This window comes from Oryza glaberrima, chromosome 7, assembly GCF_000147395.1.
Source record: "Oryza glaberrima chromosome 7, OglaRS2, whole genome shotgun sequence".
Lineage (NCBI taxonomy): Eukaryota > Viridiplantae > Streptophyta > Magnoliopsida > Poales > Poaceae > Oryza > Oryza glaberrima.
The window spans coordinates 9,970,091-9,989,694 of record NC_068332.1 but is presented as its reverse complement, the minus strand read 5'-3'; the positions used below and the strand labels follow the sequence as shown (position 1 = coordinate 9,989,694).

Genomic DNA, 19,604 nt, shown 5'->3' with positions numbered 1-19,604 from the left:
TTATTTTTTCTTTCATGGAGTTACTTTTATGGTAAGAACATCAATACTACCTATATATATATAACGGTGCAAAATAGGGTCATCAAACCTGTACACAGCACAACATAAATCTAATGTTTCTTAATTCAACACCGGGGTGTTGGCGGGGGGGGGGGGGGGGGGGGGGGGTGGGGGGGGGCGGGGGGCGGCGGCTAGGCAATTGTTCATGAATACAAACCACATGGAAAATGTAAAAACAATATAGATTTCCCTTCATAGTAAAGCATAGCAATTACTAGACTACTGTGATATAATAAATTAGATACTCACATGGAGTGATCTGACTGCCTTTCCACCAAAGCCACCTCCAGCCCTTCTTGTAATGACACGTACATTGTTGAATGGAATGCCGAGGCACTTGGAAATGACATTCTGTGCAAGTTCAGGGAATTGTGATGAACTGTATACTGTCATGGTGTTATCTTCATCTGGAATTGCTAGTGTTGTCTGTGTTTCCATGTAGAAGTAGTACTGAGAAGCAAGTTTGACCTGTAATAATCAATATCACGCATTATTACATGAGAAAATGTTATACTATGTTGCCCCTTAGATGAGCCTTACTGATAGCTTGAGAAAAATTGGTCACTCCAATTACAAACTGTAACATGTAATAACATTCCAATTGCAAGTATATAATGGTGATTACAGTTTGCAAATTAACTGGTACCGATTGTAAATAGTTTCAAGGATCAATTTAAGTACAAACAAGGTAACATTCATAAATTTGAAGAGAAATATTGTGGGTATATAGTTAACAGTTCATAACCTCTTAAGAAAATTATTATGACAATATAGTTATATCTGAAAAGCAAAAGTATCATGAACTCCAACCACAAGGAGAATGTTGTAGTTGCTGTTTGTTCACTGGTCTAACAATTTTTCTTTGTTGAATACTACAAATGTTATAGTTTCAACCAACAAATATCAAAACTAAGCAGGTGATTGGTAGAAGTAGAAGAGTATCTCATAACTCCTGCATCTTTTAATAAAGCAACTGAGATGATACTTTCAGGAATCACAGAGAATGTAAAAAAACATACTTCTTCTGACATGATCTTGTGATCAGCTTCTGCCATTCCCTTGGAAAAATCACCAACTTGCTTGGGAGCCCTTTCAGGGGGAACCTGGAAATAACTATTGTTTTGCACAGCTTGTTCCACTGTTAAGATTGGTGCCTTTAAACCATCTGTGGTATATTCAACAACTGCCTGTTTTGCTGCCATGTCAGCATATCGCTGTGTTTCTGCAATCTGAGTTAAAGAACATGTTTTATTTACGTGAATATGGATAATGGAAGAACAACAAACCCACAAATAAATTTCATAAAATTGTTTCATTATAGAACAGTCTTCTGTTAAGTGCTTGAAACGTTGCATAAAATAGTAAAAGTATGAGAAGATAAGTACCACAACACCGAGAGCTTGTCCAGCAAATTCAGCAATTGGATCACCAAATAGTGGTTCTTCATCCCCAAACAAGAATGTTGATCCAATATTTCGCCCTCCAGTTGGAATATCCTTGGCAGAAACAACTGTAAGGATCTTCTTTGATGCCAAAGAAGGTTTGAATTTAATACTCTTCACATTAGCAAGAGGTTGTGTGCTGTAAATAAATTCTCCATATAGGCAATTCTTTGGAGCAGGAATATCATCTACATATATTGCCTCCCCTACATTAGACAAGAGAAGAGTATATATGTAATTCTTAAAGAAGGACTCACTGGGAAATATCAGCTTGATTATTTTTGTAATTGTGATGATGCCACGTAATTGCATTACCACATACCGGATGCTTGAAGCTCAACTTTATACTTCTTGATTGGATCTCCAACAGGTTTATATTCATCACCAGAAAGTGTTTCTCGTCGTGAAGACAATGGCATGTTATGGACATTATCAGTATGTACCAAATCTTCAGAAATACTCAGAGTTTTTCCAGGCTCTATCACACCTTTACAAAGTGGAGATAAGAAACTGAAGAGAAATCCAACAGCCACACTGACTCTGTATTCAGGATGAGTTGTTCCTTCCACTGGTACAATTGTTTCTCTCAGCAATCGAATTGCTTCAAGCACAACAGATGCAGAAAGTATTTTTCCTGTCAGGTATTCCTCAACCTTCCTTGCTCTAATAGCATGTTCAGTTCCATAGGCACCAAAAGCCAAGTGCAGGTTACTCAATATATTGTCACCTGATGATTTATCCAAGGAAACATGTCCTAGGAAAGCAGAATTAACATATGAAACAGCATTGCCAAGAGGACGTGGAGCTGCTCTATAAGTTTCAAATACCAAAGTATGCTCTTTCTTACAGTCTGAAGCCCAATGTGGAATAAATATGCTCAGAAGTAAAGTAGTGTGACCCAGAGGAGGTTGCTCAAGGAACTGCTCCAAAGTAACATGTAGTGTTTTCGAAGAAACCTGAAGATTGATAGTTGCGGCAGCACCAAGAAGTATGGTTGCAATGTCTGAGCGAAAAGGGTATTTGTGTGCCAAAATTATGTTTCCTCCAATGCTTGCTGTGTTACGAACAAATGGCGAAGCCACTTTGCTCATGTGCTCAGCAAGTTTTCTGAAAACCACACTCCCATTTGGAGAGGATGTTGATTCACTTTCTTGCTTAAGTATCTCAATGGTCCTGGAAATTGACGTAGCTGCTCCAATTTCAATGCCCTTATCTTTCCTTACAATAGCAGAAAGTTCTGGAATACCTGCAATGTTAATATACTTGTCATAAAGGTCCTGATCCTTATAAACACCAGTACTTGTGTTCCCAACCACCACTTTCACAGAGCTTTCACTAAATAAGCCAGAATTTACTAACTTATAGTACTGTTTGATATTTTTGGGACAATACCATCCCTCCCTGGGGCTTGAAATACTAGCATCATTGAAGTCTATCGAAGATTTGATCTCAGATTTAAGGAAGTCTGGGAAGGTACAGATCCCACCACCAAGAGTGTAGCTTGGCAATTTGGTAGGATCTGGTTGTTTGTCACCCTTTTTCCAGAATATATTAAGGCCCAAATCCTCTAGGTCAACATCTGATGCAAAACTTTTGCAGGCATCAACAATTGGTCGGTAACCGGTGCATCGACATATGTTGCCTGAGAAAGACCTTTCTGCTTCTGATACAGATAGCTTTGAGAATCCTTTTGGTGGATCAGGCTTCTTGGATTTGTCAGCATTGACAAGAGAGGAGAAAATAGACATGCACATGCCAGGGGTGCAAAAACCACACTGGGAGGCATGAAACCCGGACATTCTTTTCTGAATAGCATGGAAGCCATCTTTAGTATTCCCCAGACCCTCGGTGGTGATAATTGAACAGAAATGTATACTGTAAAGAAGTGTTAGGCATGAGCTTGCATTGAATTCAGTCACTTCATCTGTCTTTGGATTATACTTGGCTATAAGGATTACACAAGCCCCACATCCACCTGCAATAAGGCACAACTATGAAACTATGAATAATCCATGACATGTTATAAACTGCCATTCATCTCAGGTGTCCAGGAAATTGCACAAATGAATCAGAAGAACACTGAACTAGAACAATAACACTCGTTTCTATTTGAATACTTCAATCAACCAAGATAACCAAAAGAAAAGCTCACAAAAGAATAATATAATTGTACGAAAGAAAATAATAGCCACGGCCGTTAGCATCTCACAAACCATGGATGTATTCTCACTTCAAATTCTGCGGTGCCGATGGGGTTAATCATGGAAATTAATAGTTGTTACCAATCCACTATTTAGCTGGAGAAAATGAAAATATTGGAATATATGAACAGACATTTTTTAAGTACTCCCTCCGTTTCACAATGTAGGTCATTTTAGCATTTCTCATATTAATATTGATGTTAATGAATCTAGACATATATATCTATTTAGATTCATTAACATCAATATGAATGTGGAAAATGCTAGAATGACTTACATTGTGAAACGGAGGAAGTAACGATGAACAACAGCAAATTTCCCCCGCAGAACAAATAAAAACTGCGATTTCTCTACACAGGGAGCTCCCCTCAAGTCTCAATCCTCTCCCTGGCTATTAAAAATTAAAATAGGCCCCTCAAACTGACATTTTCCACCAAATATTACATTTCTCAAAATGTGTGTTTGGCTAATTGTCATTTGTAAACTTACTAAATTTTGGCACTATCAAAGTTTGGCAAGACAACAAACTAAGCACATATTCTGAACAACCCAGATTTAACACAGCTAAATTTTGTTAAAGCACCATGGAAGCATAACCGACATTACATAAATTAGACTCATCAGCTGCACCCCTCCTTTGTAGGGGCACCCCCCTCCACCTGCTTTCTTTTTCCTTTCTTATTGTAATCTCCTAGCCTCTGGGCTATTGTACAGTTTTTCCCCCTACTTTAATACAAATACACCCCGCCGGAGTTTTAAAAAAAAATTTGTTAAAGCAGCAAACTAAGAAATCAACAATTCCAAAATTTGATAAGGCTGCAAACAGCAATTTCTATTCTGATAGGCCCTCAATTTCTATTTCCTCTAAGCAACACCCCAAAAATCCAAGCAAAAAACCGCCCCCAAACTGCATGTAGAATTCCGGCCTGGTTACCAAGCGAAATGGTCTCGTCGATTACCTCACTGAACTCGCGAATGTTGGGAGCAGGGAAGGAGGGAGCGGAGCAGCAGACGGCAGCGGAAGGCGCCGCCCGAGGGCGCCCTCACCGGCGGCGCGTCCGTCGCCCGTGCGTTCGGCCGCCGTTCCCCGCCACCGGAGTTGCAGTCGGACATTTTTGCTGGGCCTTTTCCCTTGAAAGGCCAATATGGGCCTGTTGCTTAAAGGAATCAGCTGTAGTTGGGCTGTTGACGTTTTTTTTTTTTTTTGGTCTATTTGAATTGCACATGCACTTTGGTGCATAAAAGAATCCCTGTTACTAATTTACTACTAGTCCCTTTCGGCATAAGCATTTGACGTTTCGAATAAAATTTAATTAGTTGTATTTTTAAAATTTGATCGTCAATAGTTTTTATAAGTTTAAACGAAAAAAAATGATATATGTGGTATTTGCTTGAAAGCTTGTGCATAATATCGCAAACCAATTATATGTCATAAATTTATTCGTCTGATATAAATTGATGGTTTAATATAAAACTAAGGGTCAAAGTTTTAAAATTTTCTAAATGATAAATATTTATGACTGAGTACTACTATGCATAATTTCAGAGCATATCTCTCTCCCTCAAACTACCCTTGAAACAAACAATTCGAAAACTATATATATTTCTTTATCCTTTCTATATGAACAGGTCCAGCTGTTTAGCACACATGTAGGGTGATATATCCGTAGTACATTGTACTTCCGTTTTATTAAAGTGAAATGGACATGTCACCAGCTAATTTGATATAGTACTAGTTAAATCTTCCCCCCGCTAAAAACAAAAACAAAAAGAAATCTTCGACGGTTCTCATGAATGTGAATGTGACTTTGTCCGGGAAGAGACGAGCCGTCATTATTGTGTCTATTTCAAATCTTCGGCAGTTCTCTAATCATTATGTTCGAGTTTTCTCTCTGACTGATGGATGAAACATTGGCACGTTTCAGATAACCCAAATGCGATTTAGGCTATATGGCATTTGGATACTCCGGACTATTAAATAACTCTTCAGAATCTTACTATTTAAAAGTATTAAACGTAAATTACTGACAAAACCCATTTCATAACCCCTAAACTATTTTGCGAGACGATTCTAACGAGATATATTAATTCATGGTTAGCGGATGATTACTGTAGCATCACTGTAGTAAATCATCCAAACTTGTTTAGATCTACGGGTGAAAAGTTTTGGCGTGTCACATCGGATAAACGGACACACATTTGACCTATGTGACCCATGTTACCTGGGTCACATGGTGGGGAGGCTAGGTAACCGACGGATCGGAATCGTGTGTAATCAAGAAAGGAGGCTGATCTACATCTATACATACATGTGGCTGAGTTCGGGAGAACCCTCACTCCCCACACGTAAAACAGAGCAGCGGTTAGTGCATGATTTGGTGGCTAAAATAATCTTTAAAAATAGATTAATATGATTTTTAAAATAACTTTCATATAGAAAAGTTTTACAAAACACATACTATTTAGTATTTTAAAAAGTGTGTGTATAGAAAACGAGAGAGATGAGATGGGAAAGGTGGGGATACAGCCACAAAAGTTGAATTAAAGGATCAGACCGACCACGACACACAATGACACAAATATAGGAGCCTACCACGCACCAGTTCACCACGCACAAACATAGGAGCCTGTCACATCTGCTAGCTACCTCTGTGTTTACGGCGACGATCGACCTTTTGTGTTTGGAGTTGTCCAAAGAGTAGCATCACAACATACGTAGCTAGTTTCCCCTTTGAGCGTTATTTATAACCTTCATGTATATGTATGGCAAATTGCACACTTAATCAATTCAGATCTGTCATACTTTTTCTAAGAGTACGGTGCTTGCGCGTGCGTGTGCGCGTCTGATATATACTCCCTCCATATTCGTAAAGGAAGTCGTTTAGGACAGCGACACGGTCTTCAAAACACAACTTTAACTTCTTATTTCTATAAAAATATTTATTGAAAAGTGATATATGTATACTTTTATGAAAGTACTTTTCAAGACAAATCTATACATATAATTTTTACATTTTCAAACTTAACAACTTGAGAGTTATTCATGATTTATATTTCTAAGGTTTGACTTAAACATTGTCCTAAGTGATTTCCTTTATGAGTATGGAGTAGTATATATTTTTAAATTTTTAATGGCCATTACATTTGGCCCGGTTTGATCTTAGATTATTTTGTGGATTATTATCGCTATCTAGATGAATTACATATTTTAGAAAATATACTTAAAAATTGGGTTTTATGAACAATCGTGTGATATATCATATTCATATAGTAGAAAAAAAAACTGGAAGACTACAACCATAAGTAAGAAGCTATAATCAGAAAAAGAAATTACAAATTAATTAACACTCCACCGACAACAAATTGTTTAAAATAAGCGGGTCTAATCAATAAAACAAAAATTAATTGGAAACATATATCTTTTTTTTTCATTTTGGAAACTTTCAAACCTTATCAGAGAGGGGTCACTAAGTCTGGATGTTGACTTCAAGAAATTAAATAATTCGTTTTGTTAATATTGTAAATAAGCTGGAAAAAGAACAGGACCTGAAATAGAAATAGATCAGTGTAGTTCGCTTTTGCGCAAGTGGAAAAACTTGTGCCCAATTCTGTAACTGACTCAGAGACACATGGACGCAAGAGAAACGGGTTAAAGTTGCAGCTTTTGAAAGTAATATTGAAAGGGACCTCCAGATTAACGGCGACATGTACGACCAAGGATATCAACCAAGTGTAAACTAGGAGTATATGTTTTACAAGGAAGCTGAACACCTGCTCTGTTTGACTGGACATGCACTGAAAGTCCAACGGAAAAAGGGCCATTATCGACACATCACACACATGGCACAGGAGCATGTCACATGCACGATCACAAATGATACGTTACCTCTGGATCCGTTTGCAAAGAAAAAATTGCATCTGATGACCAATCTCAAGCTGTCCCAACTGATCGAATTTGCTTTTTGTTTGCCCCTTGTGCGACAAAATACAATCAGCTTTAGATCAGCCAGAACTTTTTTTTCCTAATTATTGGTGGTGTCCTTTTCTTCTGAAAATGAAGATGAAGTTTTTTACGCAAAACAAGGTGGTATTAACGTATGATTGATTGTGTTTTAATTATTACAAACCTGAAAAATAGATTAATACTTTCTCCGTTTCACGATGTAAGTCATTCTAGCATTTTCCACATTTATATTGTTGTTAATGAATCTAGATAAAGATATATGTCTATATTCATTAACATCAATATGAATGTGGGAAATGCTAGAATTACTTACATTATAAAATGGAGGGAGTATGATATTTTAGAGCAACTTTCATATAGAAAGTTTTCGCACGAAACGCACTATTTAGCAGTTTGAAAAGCGTGCCACGAAAATCTTAATCTTCATCCAACTCTTGTTGGAGAAAAGAACGGAGCCATTATCTTAGAAAAAAAGTATATAGAATGGTTGTCAGTTTGAGAGAGAGATAGAGATAGAGAGATATCGGGAAATGAGACCATAATACCTATCTTGGAAAATTTGAACCATGCCACACAAATTTTGTAAAATTTGTGATATGCCACACTGGCCCATATATCATTGACTTATGTGGGTCCTACATGTTATTGAGATACGGGTGGCATATCTCAAATTTTGCAAATATAGGGTGGCATGGTTTCAACAAACAAGTTCAATTTGACACGTAAATAATTAGATATTACGGGTTGATACAGATTTTTAAGTGCATATATAATGCAAATAATTAAGAATGCCCATATGCGCATGTTAATTGGGATGAGGACCCATTTCTGTTGTTGTTAGGATCGAGTGGCATCACGATCGAGTTACATAAATGAAATGGGTCCTGAGATGATGAACACAAGCGTACGGAACGAGAAGCTAAGAGCAAGTTTAATAGTACAGCCAACTACTAGCTCCAAATCTTCTATAGCCAATGTAATAATCAATTCATACAATACTTGCATACTATACTATTAATATCTGATCCACCTGTCATACATACATTACGTCTTGGAATCCGTGCTGCAACTGGCTATAGATCTGTAGCCCGCTGCTATTCTCTCTCTTTTTTTATCTATCTAAAATATGTTTATAGCTGTCTTATAGTCTGCTATTGTACCTCTTAGCAAGTTCAATAGTACAGCCCACTACTAGCTTCAATTCACCTATAGTCAATCTAATAGCCAATTCATACAATAGTTGCTTACAATACTATTAATATATGGTCTCACCTGTCATACCCACATTACGTCTTGGAGTCCGTGCTGCAGCTGGCTACAGATCTGTAGCCCGCTGCTCTTCTCTCTCATCTTTTATCTCATTAAAATATGTTTATAGCTGGCTAATAGTCTATTATTGTACCTGCTCTAAGGGTGTGTTTAGTTCGCGAAAAAAAATTTTTAGGGGTCAAATCGGACGTTTGACCAGATTTTCGGACAAGAATAAAAAAACTAGTTTCATAACTCGCCTGGAAACCGCGAGACGAATTTATTAAGCCTAATTAATTTATCATTAGCACATTTAAGTTATTGTAGCATTTATGACTAATCATGTACTAATTAGAGTCAAAAGATTCGTCTCGTGATTTCCATATAAATTGTGCAATTAGTTTTTTTAATATATATTTAATGCTTTATGTATGTGTCTAAAGATTCGATGTGATGTATTTAGATAATTTTTTTTGGGAAGTAAACAAGGCCTACGTAATCAGTTAAAGAAGTTAGCTGGTTTTGCTGAGGAAGTATCTCTTCGATACAGCGGTAAATGAAGCTAGATTTGCACTTTCACCAATTTAACTCTTAATGATAAATTAAATTAAGTTCACCAGATTAATTTGTCTCTCGGCTTCATCTGTTTGATCCATTTGCGGGGTGCGTCTTGATAGGTAATTAAAGAAGAACCAGATAGACACATAGTCATCAGAGAGATTTTGTATAGCAGCAGAGCTAGAGAGGACGTAGAGATCGATCGATCGAGCAAGCCACACAGTCAGGTTGCGCAGCTTAATTAATTGCACATAATGAAGCACATGCAACTAAACACAGATACGTAGTAACAACGTATAATAACACAGGTGGTAGTACTACTGTACTAGTAATACATGGTACCGTACCTTCTCCGCAGCCGAGCTTGGGGCCCTTGAACGGCGTCCTGGTGCGGATGAACTCCAGCAGCGTCGTCGACGGGTCCACGTCGGCGGCGGCCACCTCCTGACGCTCACCGTTCAGCGCGAACACCACCCGCTCCACCGGCGCCACCACCTTCTTCTTCATCATCATCATGATCCGATCTCTCCACCTCGTCGTCGTCGTCTTATCCGGCCGTCCCCTCCTCCTCCGTTTCTCTCTCGCTCGCACGCTCGATTGCCAACAACCAGCGGCGTGCGTGCGTTTGTCAGCGCGCGCGCGCGGGGGCGGGTGACCGATCGATCGCTGCCTATAGGGGAGGAGTTTAAATGCGATGGAGAGGCAGCTAGCTGAGCTAATGTGTTGGGTTGCGTGACGTACGTACGGCGAGTGCCGCTCCACGGCGGACGCGTCCCATTCCGCGACCTCGACGGATGGACGTGTGCACTACTCCGCGCGACGAGCACGACGAACACGCGCGCGATGGCCAAGGATATGGGCGTGAGGCTCAAAATATAACACTGAAAAACCATTTTTTCCAACGTAGGGGTCTTATTTTCGCAGACGGACATGACTCTTAGAGCCAAATAACCGCCTACAAAAATATAAATCGGGGTGAAATTTAATGTTTCGCAGGCGGACACAGGCACCGCTTAAGTGGTCCGCCTGCGAAAATAGACTTAATATAAATAGACTTGTGGGCCTAAATTTTTTCTAAGTCCCCTCACCTTTCCTCCTCTCCCCTCCCCTCACCTCTCCTCCTCTTCCCTCCCCTCCCCTCCCCTCCCCTCTCCCCGGCCGCCGGCCGGAGGCGGCGGCGGCTCCCGGCGGCGCGGCGGCGTGTGCTCCCGGCGGCGGCGGCGGGTGGTGGCGGAGGAGGCGAGGCGGCACGGTGGCGTGTGCTCCCGGCGGCGACGGCGGAGGGCGTGGAGCAGCTGCGGCAGCTCCCCCTCCCCCCTCGCTCCCAGATCTGGCCGGAGGAGGGAGGGGGGAGGCCGGCGGCGACGGCGCAGGCCGGGCGGCGGCGGCGGCTCCCCTCCTCCCCTCCCTCTCAGATCTGGCCAGAGGAGGGAGGGGGGAGCCGGCAGCGGCGGCGGCTCCCGGCGCGATTTTTTTTGTTCGTCCCTTCCATTTTCGCAGGTAGGCCGTTGCCACGACTGTCATTGTGGTGTAGGCGGACCTCTCTCTCACCTGCAAAAATGAGTTTTGGCAGCCTACAAAAATGTCTTTTCTAGTAGTGTAATAACCTACTCCATATATCTGTTATATATCTGTTTTAGATTATAAGTCGTTTTGACTTTAATCAAAGTCATAACTTCTTTAAATTTAACTAAGTTTATAGATAAATATATACTAATATTTATAATACTAAATTAGTTTCCTTAAATAAATAGTTAAATATATTTTCATAACAATTTTGCTATATATTTATTGACAAATTTTATTCCAAAAATTTGACAGATGTAATTATAGTACAATCGTAGTGTAATTACACTGTAACTTACATGTAAACTTATATGTAACTTTCAAAAATCTCTCCGTAACATGTTATATGTAACTACTTATATGTGTGTGTGCTGTGATTTTTTTCTTCCTCACAAGAACAAATCTTGCAATAGATCTAACTATTCAAAATTACGTAAAACATACATACAAGTTACACTGTAGTTACATGCAAGTTATAGTGTAATTACACTACGATTGTACTATAATTATATCTGTCAAATTTTTAGGAGAAAATTTGTCGACAAATGTATAGGTGGTCCCCTTTGACCAAAATTAAAACACTGCTCCCTCCATCCCTTAATATAATGTGCCCACACATTTCAAGATTCTACTTTCAAAACATTTTAACCAATATTTAGTACAATATGAATTGAATTTTACTTGCTAAAAATTATATCATTGGATTGACATTTGAATTTACTTCTACAAACCTTATAATATATGAAAAATTATAAGACAAATATTAGTATTGAAGACCGTGTCAAGTTTGACCATGTATGTCTTATGTTATGGGATAGAGGGAGTACTACATAATAGCTATTAGTGTCGGTTGGGAACGAGCCTTAGGTGCCGGATTTCCCAACCAACACTCCTAAGGCGGCACTAATGAGTCACGCCACCGGCACCTATGAGGCTCACGAGGAACAAAAAGGAGTCGACTCGATGAATCGAGCCGATGCTTCAAGCTTGCATACATGGAGAAGCCATATGGAAGAAAGAAAATCAAGAACATCCATCACATTTCACTCAAACACGAATTAAGAATATTCATCATTTTGCAAATAACGTTTGGATCTGCCTAGAACATGAACTCCTGCATATTTTCCTTTCCCCCAAAATCCAAGAAGACCCAACACAAAATCAAGAAAACCACCACCCCGACATCACTGTACTCACCATCCTTCTTGCCGATGTGGTAGTCCCGAGCTTGGGGCCGCCGGATCTGACCCCCACCACCCACCACTCGGCTGCGGCATCAGAGACGACGGTGAGGTCATAGGCCACTGGACCTAGCGAGCCCCGACCTACAGGAGGCCAGATCTAGCGGCCCCTGACCTCTAGGCGGCTAGATTCGGCGTGGTGCAGCTTGGAGGCAACGAGGAGGATGGAGGGCACTAGCGTCGGCAAAGGAGGAGGAGGAGAAGGAGAAGGAGTAAGAACGGGCGATGGCGGCGGGGAAGAATGGGAGGAACAGGAGGGAGGAGGAAGGAGGAAGGAGGGGGCGCCGAGGCCGGCTAAGGAGGAGGAGGAGGAGGAGGAGGAGGAAGAGTGGTGAATAATGGGAGGAGGGGTGGGGAAGAATGAGTAGATGGGGATGCAGGTGTCGGCCCGAGCACAGATAAGGCACTAGCCGGGCTTGGTCTACGATTTTTTAAGTTATATGTGTTGGTTTTTTAAATAAACTGGCACCTATAATTTATTATAGGAACCTATTTTATCTAAAATCAGCACCTGTATATAATATAAATGTAGTTACTGGTTTTTTTAAAACTAGCACCTGTAATATAGGTGTCGGTTTTTATCTATATTTTTAATCTATAAAGGTGGGAAACGGTAATAAATACCGGTTTTAAATAAATCAGCAAAGCGACACCTATGAGGTGTTCTGTAGTAGTGAAACTGTAGTAGTGAAACGACTTATGATCTGAAAACCTACACTACTAGAAAAATTATCTTTGCTGGGTCAACTGTTTTCCACAATAGATCATCTTTAGTCCCGGTTCATGTCTTGTCAGAGGCATGTCAGGGGGGTCGAGGATCATTAGTCCCGGTGATAATATCAATCGGGACTAAAGTGGGACTAAAGATTACTACTTTAGTCCCGATTGGTGTTAGATCCCACTTTAGTAAAGATTATTTAGATCTTTAATCCTGGTTGATAATACTAACCGGGACTAAAAATCTATCTTTAGTCCCAGTTGGAAATTCCAACCGGGAGTAAGGGGTTGTTTGATTGGCATACCCACATTGTCAAAGCTTGCCATACTTTATTTAGCTAACATGCCTAACATGTGGCCAACAAAAAGGAAGCCCCACTTTAACCATAGAAGAGCAAGCTTGCTACACTTTTATGTGCCAATGACATACGGGACCCACATTATGGTGAAAGAATCTTGCCATAAGTGTGGCACGAACCAAACAGATTCCTAATTTAATAAAATCCGGCTAACTTGAGTTGTGGCATAGTAATGCAAATTGTGGTAGTGAACCAAACAACCCATAAATATTTCTCTCCCATATCTGATCGGTTAAGTCCGAGACGATACTTCCTCCTTACCAAGATATATTTAGATAAGATCAGATCAGATCCTCCTCCTATCCCTCAGATCTCCTTCCTCCCCTCCCCCTCCTCCCCTACCGAGATATATTTAGATAAGATCAGATCCTCCTCCTATCCCTCATATCTCCTTCCTCCCCTCCCCCTCCTCTCCTTCCTCCTCCTCCCCTCTCCTCGTCACATCCGACGGCCGGCGTCGGCGGGCAGGTGGCCAGCGGGCGGCGGGGCAGCACGCGCGGCGGGCGGCGGGGCTGCGCACAGGGCGGCAGCGCGCCAACCGTGGTGAGTGGCGGCAGGCGGGCGGCGGTGCACCGGTTCTCCTCTCCTTTTTTTTAATAATTTGTGATTGAGAAATGTATAATTTCTTTATTACAATTTGTGATTCATTGGATGGATCTGAGATGTGTAATCGATTTGTGATGCATTTAATTTGTGTGTAATTTTTTTAAACTTTGTGATGTAGTTGATTTGTGTGTAACTAAGTTAGGATTTGTATTTGTGATGTCAATGATTTGGGATGTAGGGGATTTGGGGTTTGATTTGAGTATATGCATAGCACTTAGTTTGGGGATTTGGTGTTTGATTTGGGTATATACATCCCACTCGATTTGGAAGAAAATAAAAAGAAAATGGACCAACCGCGACTGCCCCTATTCTCTCTTTAGATCCCTTTCTTTAGTGATCCATGTTATTTTATTCGGGAGATATAAGATGGTTTCCTTCTCCACCAGTGCTATGAGCCGATATATATGAGGTGTTTTGCAGCAGTGGAAAGAGTATTATAAATTTAAACATGAACTGGTACGTGCGTGATGCACGTGGTGATGACGACGCGCGTGGCGCGGCCGGTGCCCGTCAGAGGGTGTACGCGACGACGTGTACCGGTGCTGCTCGTGGGCGTGCGAAACTAAAACTGATGGAGGATATAATGCAACTGTGGGTACGTGGCTAGCTGATCTGCCATAGCTATCCAAAGAGTTTTTTTCCTTTTTTTTTTTTTTAGGGGGGGGGGGGGGGGGTGTTGTGATGGTGTCATGTTAATTAGGGTGCCGCCCGTATATAGCACAGTTCCTGTGATGATGATGATTCACTTTTATTATAAGTGTTCGTCCTCTCATTATTTTTTAAATGGAGGGTTAATTATTCTGCAACCGGAAGCTAACTCTACAGAAAATTAGAAAGTCAAATGGACTGCTTCGAGATAGAGATCAAAGGTAGTACAATGGATTATTATGATATCATTATCAATATATTTCTGGTCTAGATATAGCTATCTCCTTACTACTCCCTCCGGATCCATTTTATAATAATATTGTAAGTCATTTTGATTTTTTAAGGCAAACATCATTAGATTTGACCATATTTACAGATCAGATTTGACCATATTTACAGAAAAAAAATATAGTAACATCTATAACACTAGTTATTTTTATTTAATGTAACATTAATATATTTTGATAATACGTTTATTTTCTATTGAAAATATCACTGTGTTTTTTATAAACTTAAAAACTTAAAAGTTTAATTAGACGATTTATAATATAAAACGGTTGGAGTAACGTTATTCTTTTCTCCAGAAGCTTGCTGTGGTTTGGTTTCATGTGGTTGTTCGACCGTAAAGGGTGAAAGCGTGAAGGTTACCGAGGGATTACGGTGGCCCCTAGGTAAGGGATTATAATTTAATTCTTACACAGATATTTAAAAGAACCATTTCCAATCAATATGGGAACATATCCTATATACATAAATATTTACTTCTACACACCGTGCACATCAACTAATAAATATTATTAAAAAATTTTAGAAAAATACTATATCTACATGTAAAGTCCTAACTTTAAATTCATCCCACATAAAAAAACAAAATTCCGACGGGCTTATAGTCTTAGAACTGTTAGAATTTTTGTTATTTTATAGCTAAAATATTATAAAATTGAGGTCAAGATTTTAAATGTAAGTGTAATACTATTGAATGTATGTACATATTTTTTCCTAGATTTTTTTTATGACATTTGTTAGTTGGTGTGCACGTGCATGAAACTTGTGTGTGCATGATATGTACCCTATTAACATAGCCTCAATCTTTGACATAAAGCAGACACTTTAATAAGTTTTCGCACGGATGATCAATAAGCAAGGACCGCGTCGCTTAGGTTTAACCTGCTAATCCACTTATAAATCATTATAATATAACCCACTGTTGACGGTCGTTAGCGATCAGTTTCGATCATCAATACAACCAAAATATAGGAGAACTAGTTATGCTTGCAATGCATATTCATGTTAGAATAATAATATTTCCACTAGTATTTGATCTACTAACCTTTTTGCAGAAAATAACCATGAAATGGAGGAGAATCGACATCGAATCAGACGATAAATCAATCGGACGATGTCGAGAATCAAACTTATGTATGAATGGGCCAAGAACTTAAAATTGACGTGATGAATTGGGCCAGAATTCATAAGTCTGTGAAAGAGAGCAACGGAGGAGGCCACCTACCGATTTTGGGCCAAGCCGGCCCGACCCATGGTTCGGCCGAACCATTGGGTTCGGCCAAACCATCCGCAGCGTCGTTCGATCCAGGTTTCTCCTGGACGGCTGAGATGATTCCCAATGACGGTTGGTGGGTAATACCGACCTTTCCAACCGTCACAACCGTCATTCTCAAGCTATAAAATTAAAGGAGCTGCCATCTCACTTTACTCACACACCTCAAGCAAGAGCTCTTTATATTCTCTCAAGTTAGTTTAGTGTTCTTAAGCTAGTAGAATAGGAATAGAGTAGAAACCAGAGCCCGGAAGCCTTCGGAAGAGTTCGGGTATGGCTCCAGTAGCTCTTCTCTTATCTTTTGTAAGCTTTGTACTATTATTAGAATATTCTTCTTTATACATTTATGGTATTAAAATACTTTCCGAGTATATGAATGCCAACTTTACATTATATTCATGTTATACTGATTATACTGCTAGCTTATCTGTGAGATGCTTTGGCGCGGATATAATGTTTGCTTATGCAATTACTCTATGTCATAACGATGATATTAGAGTAGTATCTGGTAGTTTAGGCGTGGTCTCTAGATTACGGGATATCATTATTTGTGGTTATATGCTGCGGATGAGAGGTGGGCCGCTAATGGTGACGGCTCAGTACGCGTATTCCTCCGCGTGTGTATATAGTTCTAAGTTAATTTTCTGAGGAGGGTACTCCTCCGTATTTAGTCCCGGTTGTATGGTCATGACGAGCTGTCGTAAGGAACTCAGCAGTTAGGGGTGGCTTCTCGAAGTACCAGGAGGGCATCGCATAGAGGGTATTAGCTAGTATATCAGATGACTAGGATGTATGTATACTATGTATATTAGAAGTATAGAAATAGATTCTCTTTCTATTTTCTCTCCACTTAGCTTAGATATTTTAGTATGAGAATGAGTAGCTTCCTGCTTGTGTGTCACTCTACTCTTTGGATTATCTTAACCCCTGCTTAGACTATGATTATTACAGGTAACATATAAATTATTAGTCAGGTTCTCTCTACTATGATCTTTCCACGGGATTAAATAAATGCGATACCCCTTAGAATACTCTCGGGTGAAATGCTACAATAGTATATCCGTGTGCTTGCGGATAAACTCTGTAACCATAATATACCATGAGGATTTCTGCGTCAATGCTGAGAATTATATTTCTAATAATATCGTTAAGAAATACCAACACCTACTTAATTAACTTGTAAATAAGTTCACGGTTAACCCACTTACTCCCGTAGCTTCGTCTTTGCTCGGCAGAGAGCTGACTCACATAGTGCCAGCCTGGCCATTGTTTCTGACTCACAACCAAAACCATTGCCATTATTCTCACCATGCAAGGGCGCGGAATTAGGTCGGACTTGGATCTGTCGGGCTTGGATCTCTAGGCCTAGCTTTATAATGCCATTAAAACCATATGAAAATACTTTGCAATTTAATTGTGAAAATAATTAAGTCCCCGTTATCTCAGCCATAGGTGTGAGATTTCTCTGGCTCTCACCATTGGATCGAGAGCTAGGGGACACACTTTCAGGAATGTAGCCCGAAAGTAAAAATCCTCACTGTTCGTTTCTTCATGATATAGATAAAAGTTAGAGTACGGAAAACAACAAAATCATTAGGCACATGATTAATTTAATTTTAATTATTATAAATTTAAAAAATAGATTTATCTGATATTTTAAAGTAACTTATAGATAGAAGTTTTTTTTTTTTAGAAAAAGCTTTGTTTAGCAGTTTAAAAAATGATTATAAAAATTAAGATAAAATCTAAATCTTAATAAGAAACACAACAATGAGCCTTTAATTCCTTGCTCTAGCCAGGGTTTCCCAAACCACCGAGGCCGGGGTTACCGTGCCCCGGTGGGTAAGCACGGTTACCACGCGGTAACCACGATAACCGTGGTAAACCGTACGAAACCGTGTAAAATTTATCAAAATTTTAAATTATTTTTTAAATTTATTTGATTTTAAGGAGGTTATTTTAAGGAGGTTACCATGGTTTTTCTTTTACTGTATCCCTGCGGTAAGCCCAGTAACCACGGTAACAGCGCGGTTACCGGCAGTTTTGCAAACCTTGGGTCTAGCTAGCTATGTACTAGCTATATAGTACTTACTTCATCCTATTTTAAATGTAGCCATAAATTTTTGTGTACTTTCAACTTTAATCGTTCGTATTATTTGATAAATGTACTTCGAACTTTAATCGTTCGTCTTATTTGAAATTTTTTTATAATTAGTATTTTTATTGTTATTATAAAATCAAATGTGTTTTTGATTATTATTTTGTGATGAACAATTGGCATTGGAGATTATTGGTTTTGTTATTTGGAATTTATTCATGAAGTGGTTTTAGAGATGATTGGAATTACATGTGCTGTCCCGGTCAGACCGGGCTCTGGTAGCCGGTCAGACCGGTGGTATATGCGCGGTCAGGCCGGCGCAGCCCACGGTCTGACCGGCCGACTCTGTGTCGGTTTCGGTTTTGGGTTATTTGTTTGGATATACGTGATTATTTCATGATTATGGCTTCTAGATAGATACTATACGTATGTAATACTGTTGTTTGCTACTAATGAGTCAAGTTGGAGATAGCTTGGTCTCGGAATATGGTTTCTTTGTTTGTTCTATGTGTAGGTGACTTGATGCCTCGGGAGAGTATTTGCGGTGATGGACCGAGAGTCGGCTTGGGGATAAGACGACGTCCGTGGTGGTCAGAGATCATGCGGGATACTTAAGCTAGAGTTGATGCACGTGGTTGATGGAGATTCCATATGGCATACGATGAAGGTATTGTATGCATATGGGATGCAGAGTCGAATTTGGAAGGAGTCCAAATTTGATGTGATTGGTTATGTAAAGTCTGTTTCTTGTACTAGAGGGTTTCATAAGGTGTTTAGGACTCCTAGTATGAGTTTGGTTCGTGGCTTTAGGCTGCCTACCTCGGGTATAAATAGAGGGGGAGTGTGAGGCTTCCTGGTATCGTTTTAGAGAGCAATTAAGTTGAGTTTTGAGTTAGGGTTTCGAGTTTAGTCGAAATTTTTGTAAGGAGTGCTGTTGGTGCACTTTGTAAACACAGAGAGAATCAATAAAGTCGTTATCCACTTTAAGAGTTCTTCGATTTGTGTTTACCGAGTTTCGGCGGTCTAACCGGCGATATACCGGCGCTCAGACCGGCGGCACGCGGCGGTCAGACCGGTGGCATACAGGCGGTCCGACCGGCGGCGGCGACAGGCGCGGCAGGCTTCTCGACGGTTCGATCGATCGATCTACATCGGTCAGACCGACGTTCTACAAGCGATCAGACCGGCGCAACACCTTCGGTCAGACCGCAATCCATCGACTTCGAGGGTAACTTTTATTTCCGCTAAAAGTTTTCGGTTTTTGGGTATACCAACCATTCACCCCCCTCTGGTTGGCTTAGTTCTTGTGATTCGATCCTACAGTTATTAGATGATAAA

General features: G+C 40.0%; 1 protein-coding gene across 3 annotated transcripts in view; it reads right to left on the bottom strand.

Moving 5' to 3' along the window:
- Positions 1-10,631, bottom strand: part of LOC127778799 (putative aldehyde oxidase-like protein) — a 42,831-nt gene extending 32,200 nt beyond the window's left edge. Inside the window, exons 1-5 of one of the 3 annotated variants that reach the window (XM_052305425.1) lie at positions 9,821-10,631; positions 1,825-3,477; positions 1,446-1,708; positions 1,080-1,289; positions 310-528 (exon numbers count right to left, since the gene is read on the bottom strand). In XM_052305425.1, the coding sequence (XP_052161385.1) occupies positions 310-528; positions 1,080-1,289; positions 1,446-1,708; positions 1,825-3,477; positions 9,821-9,989 (2,514 nt within the window). In that variant the 5' untranslated portion in view covers positions 9,990-10,631. Of the gene's footprint in view, positions 1-309; positions 529-1,079; positions 1,290-1,445; positions 1,709-1,824; positions 3,478-4,662; positions 4,809-9,820 lie in introns of those variants that run through there. The other 2 variants (XM_052305424.1, XM_052305427.1) reach the window with 2 other exon arrangements.
- Between the last annotated feature and the right edge of the window lie 8,973 nt (positions 10,632-19,604).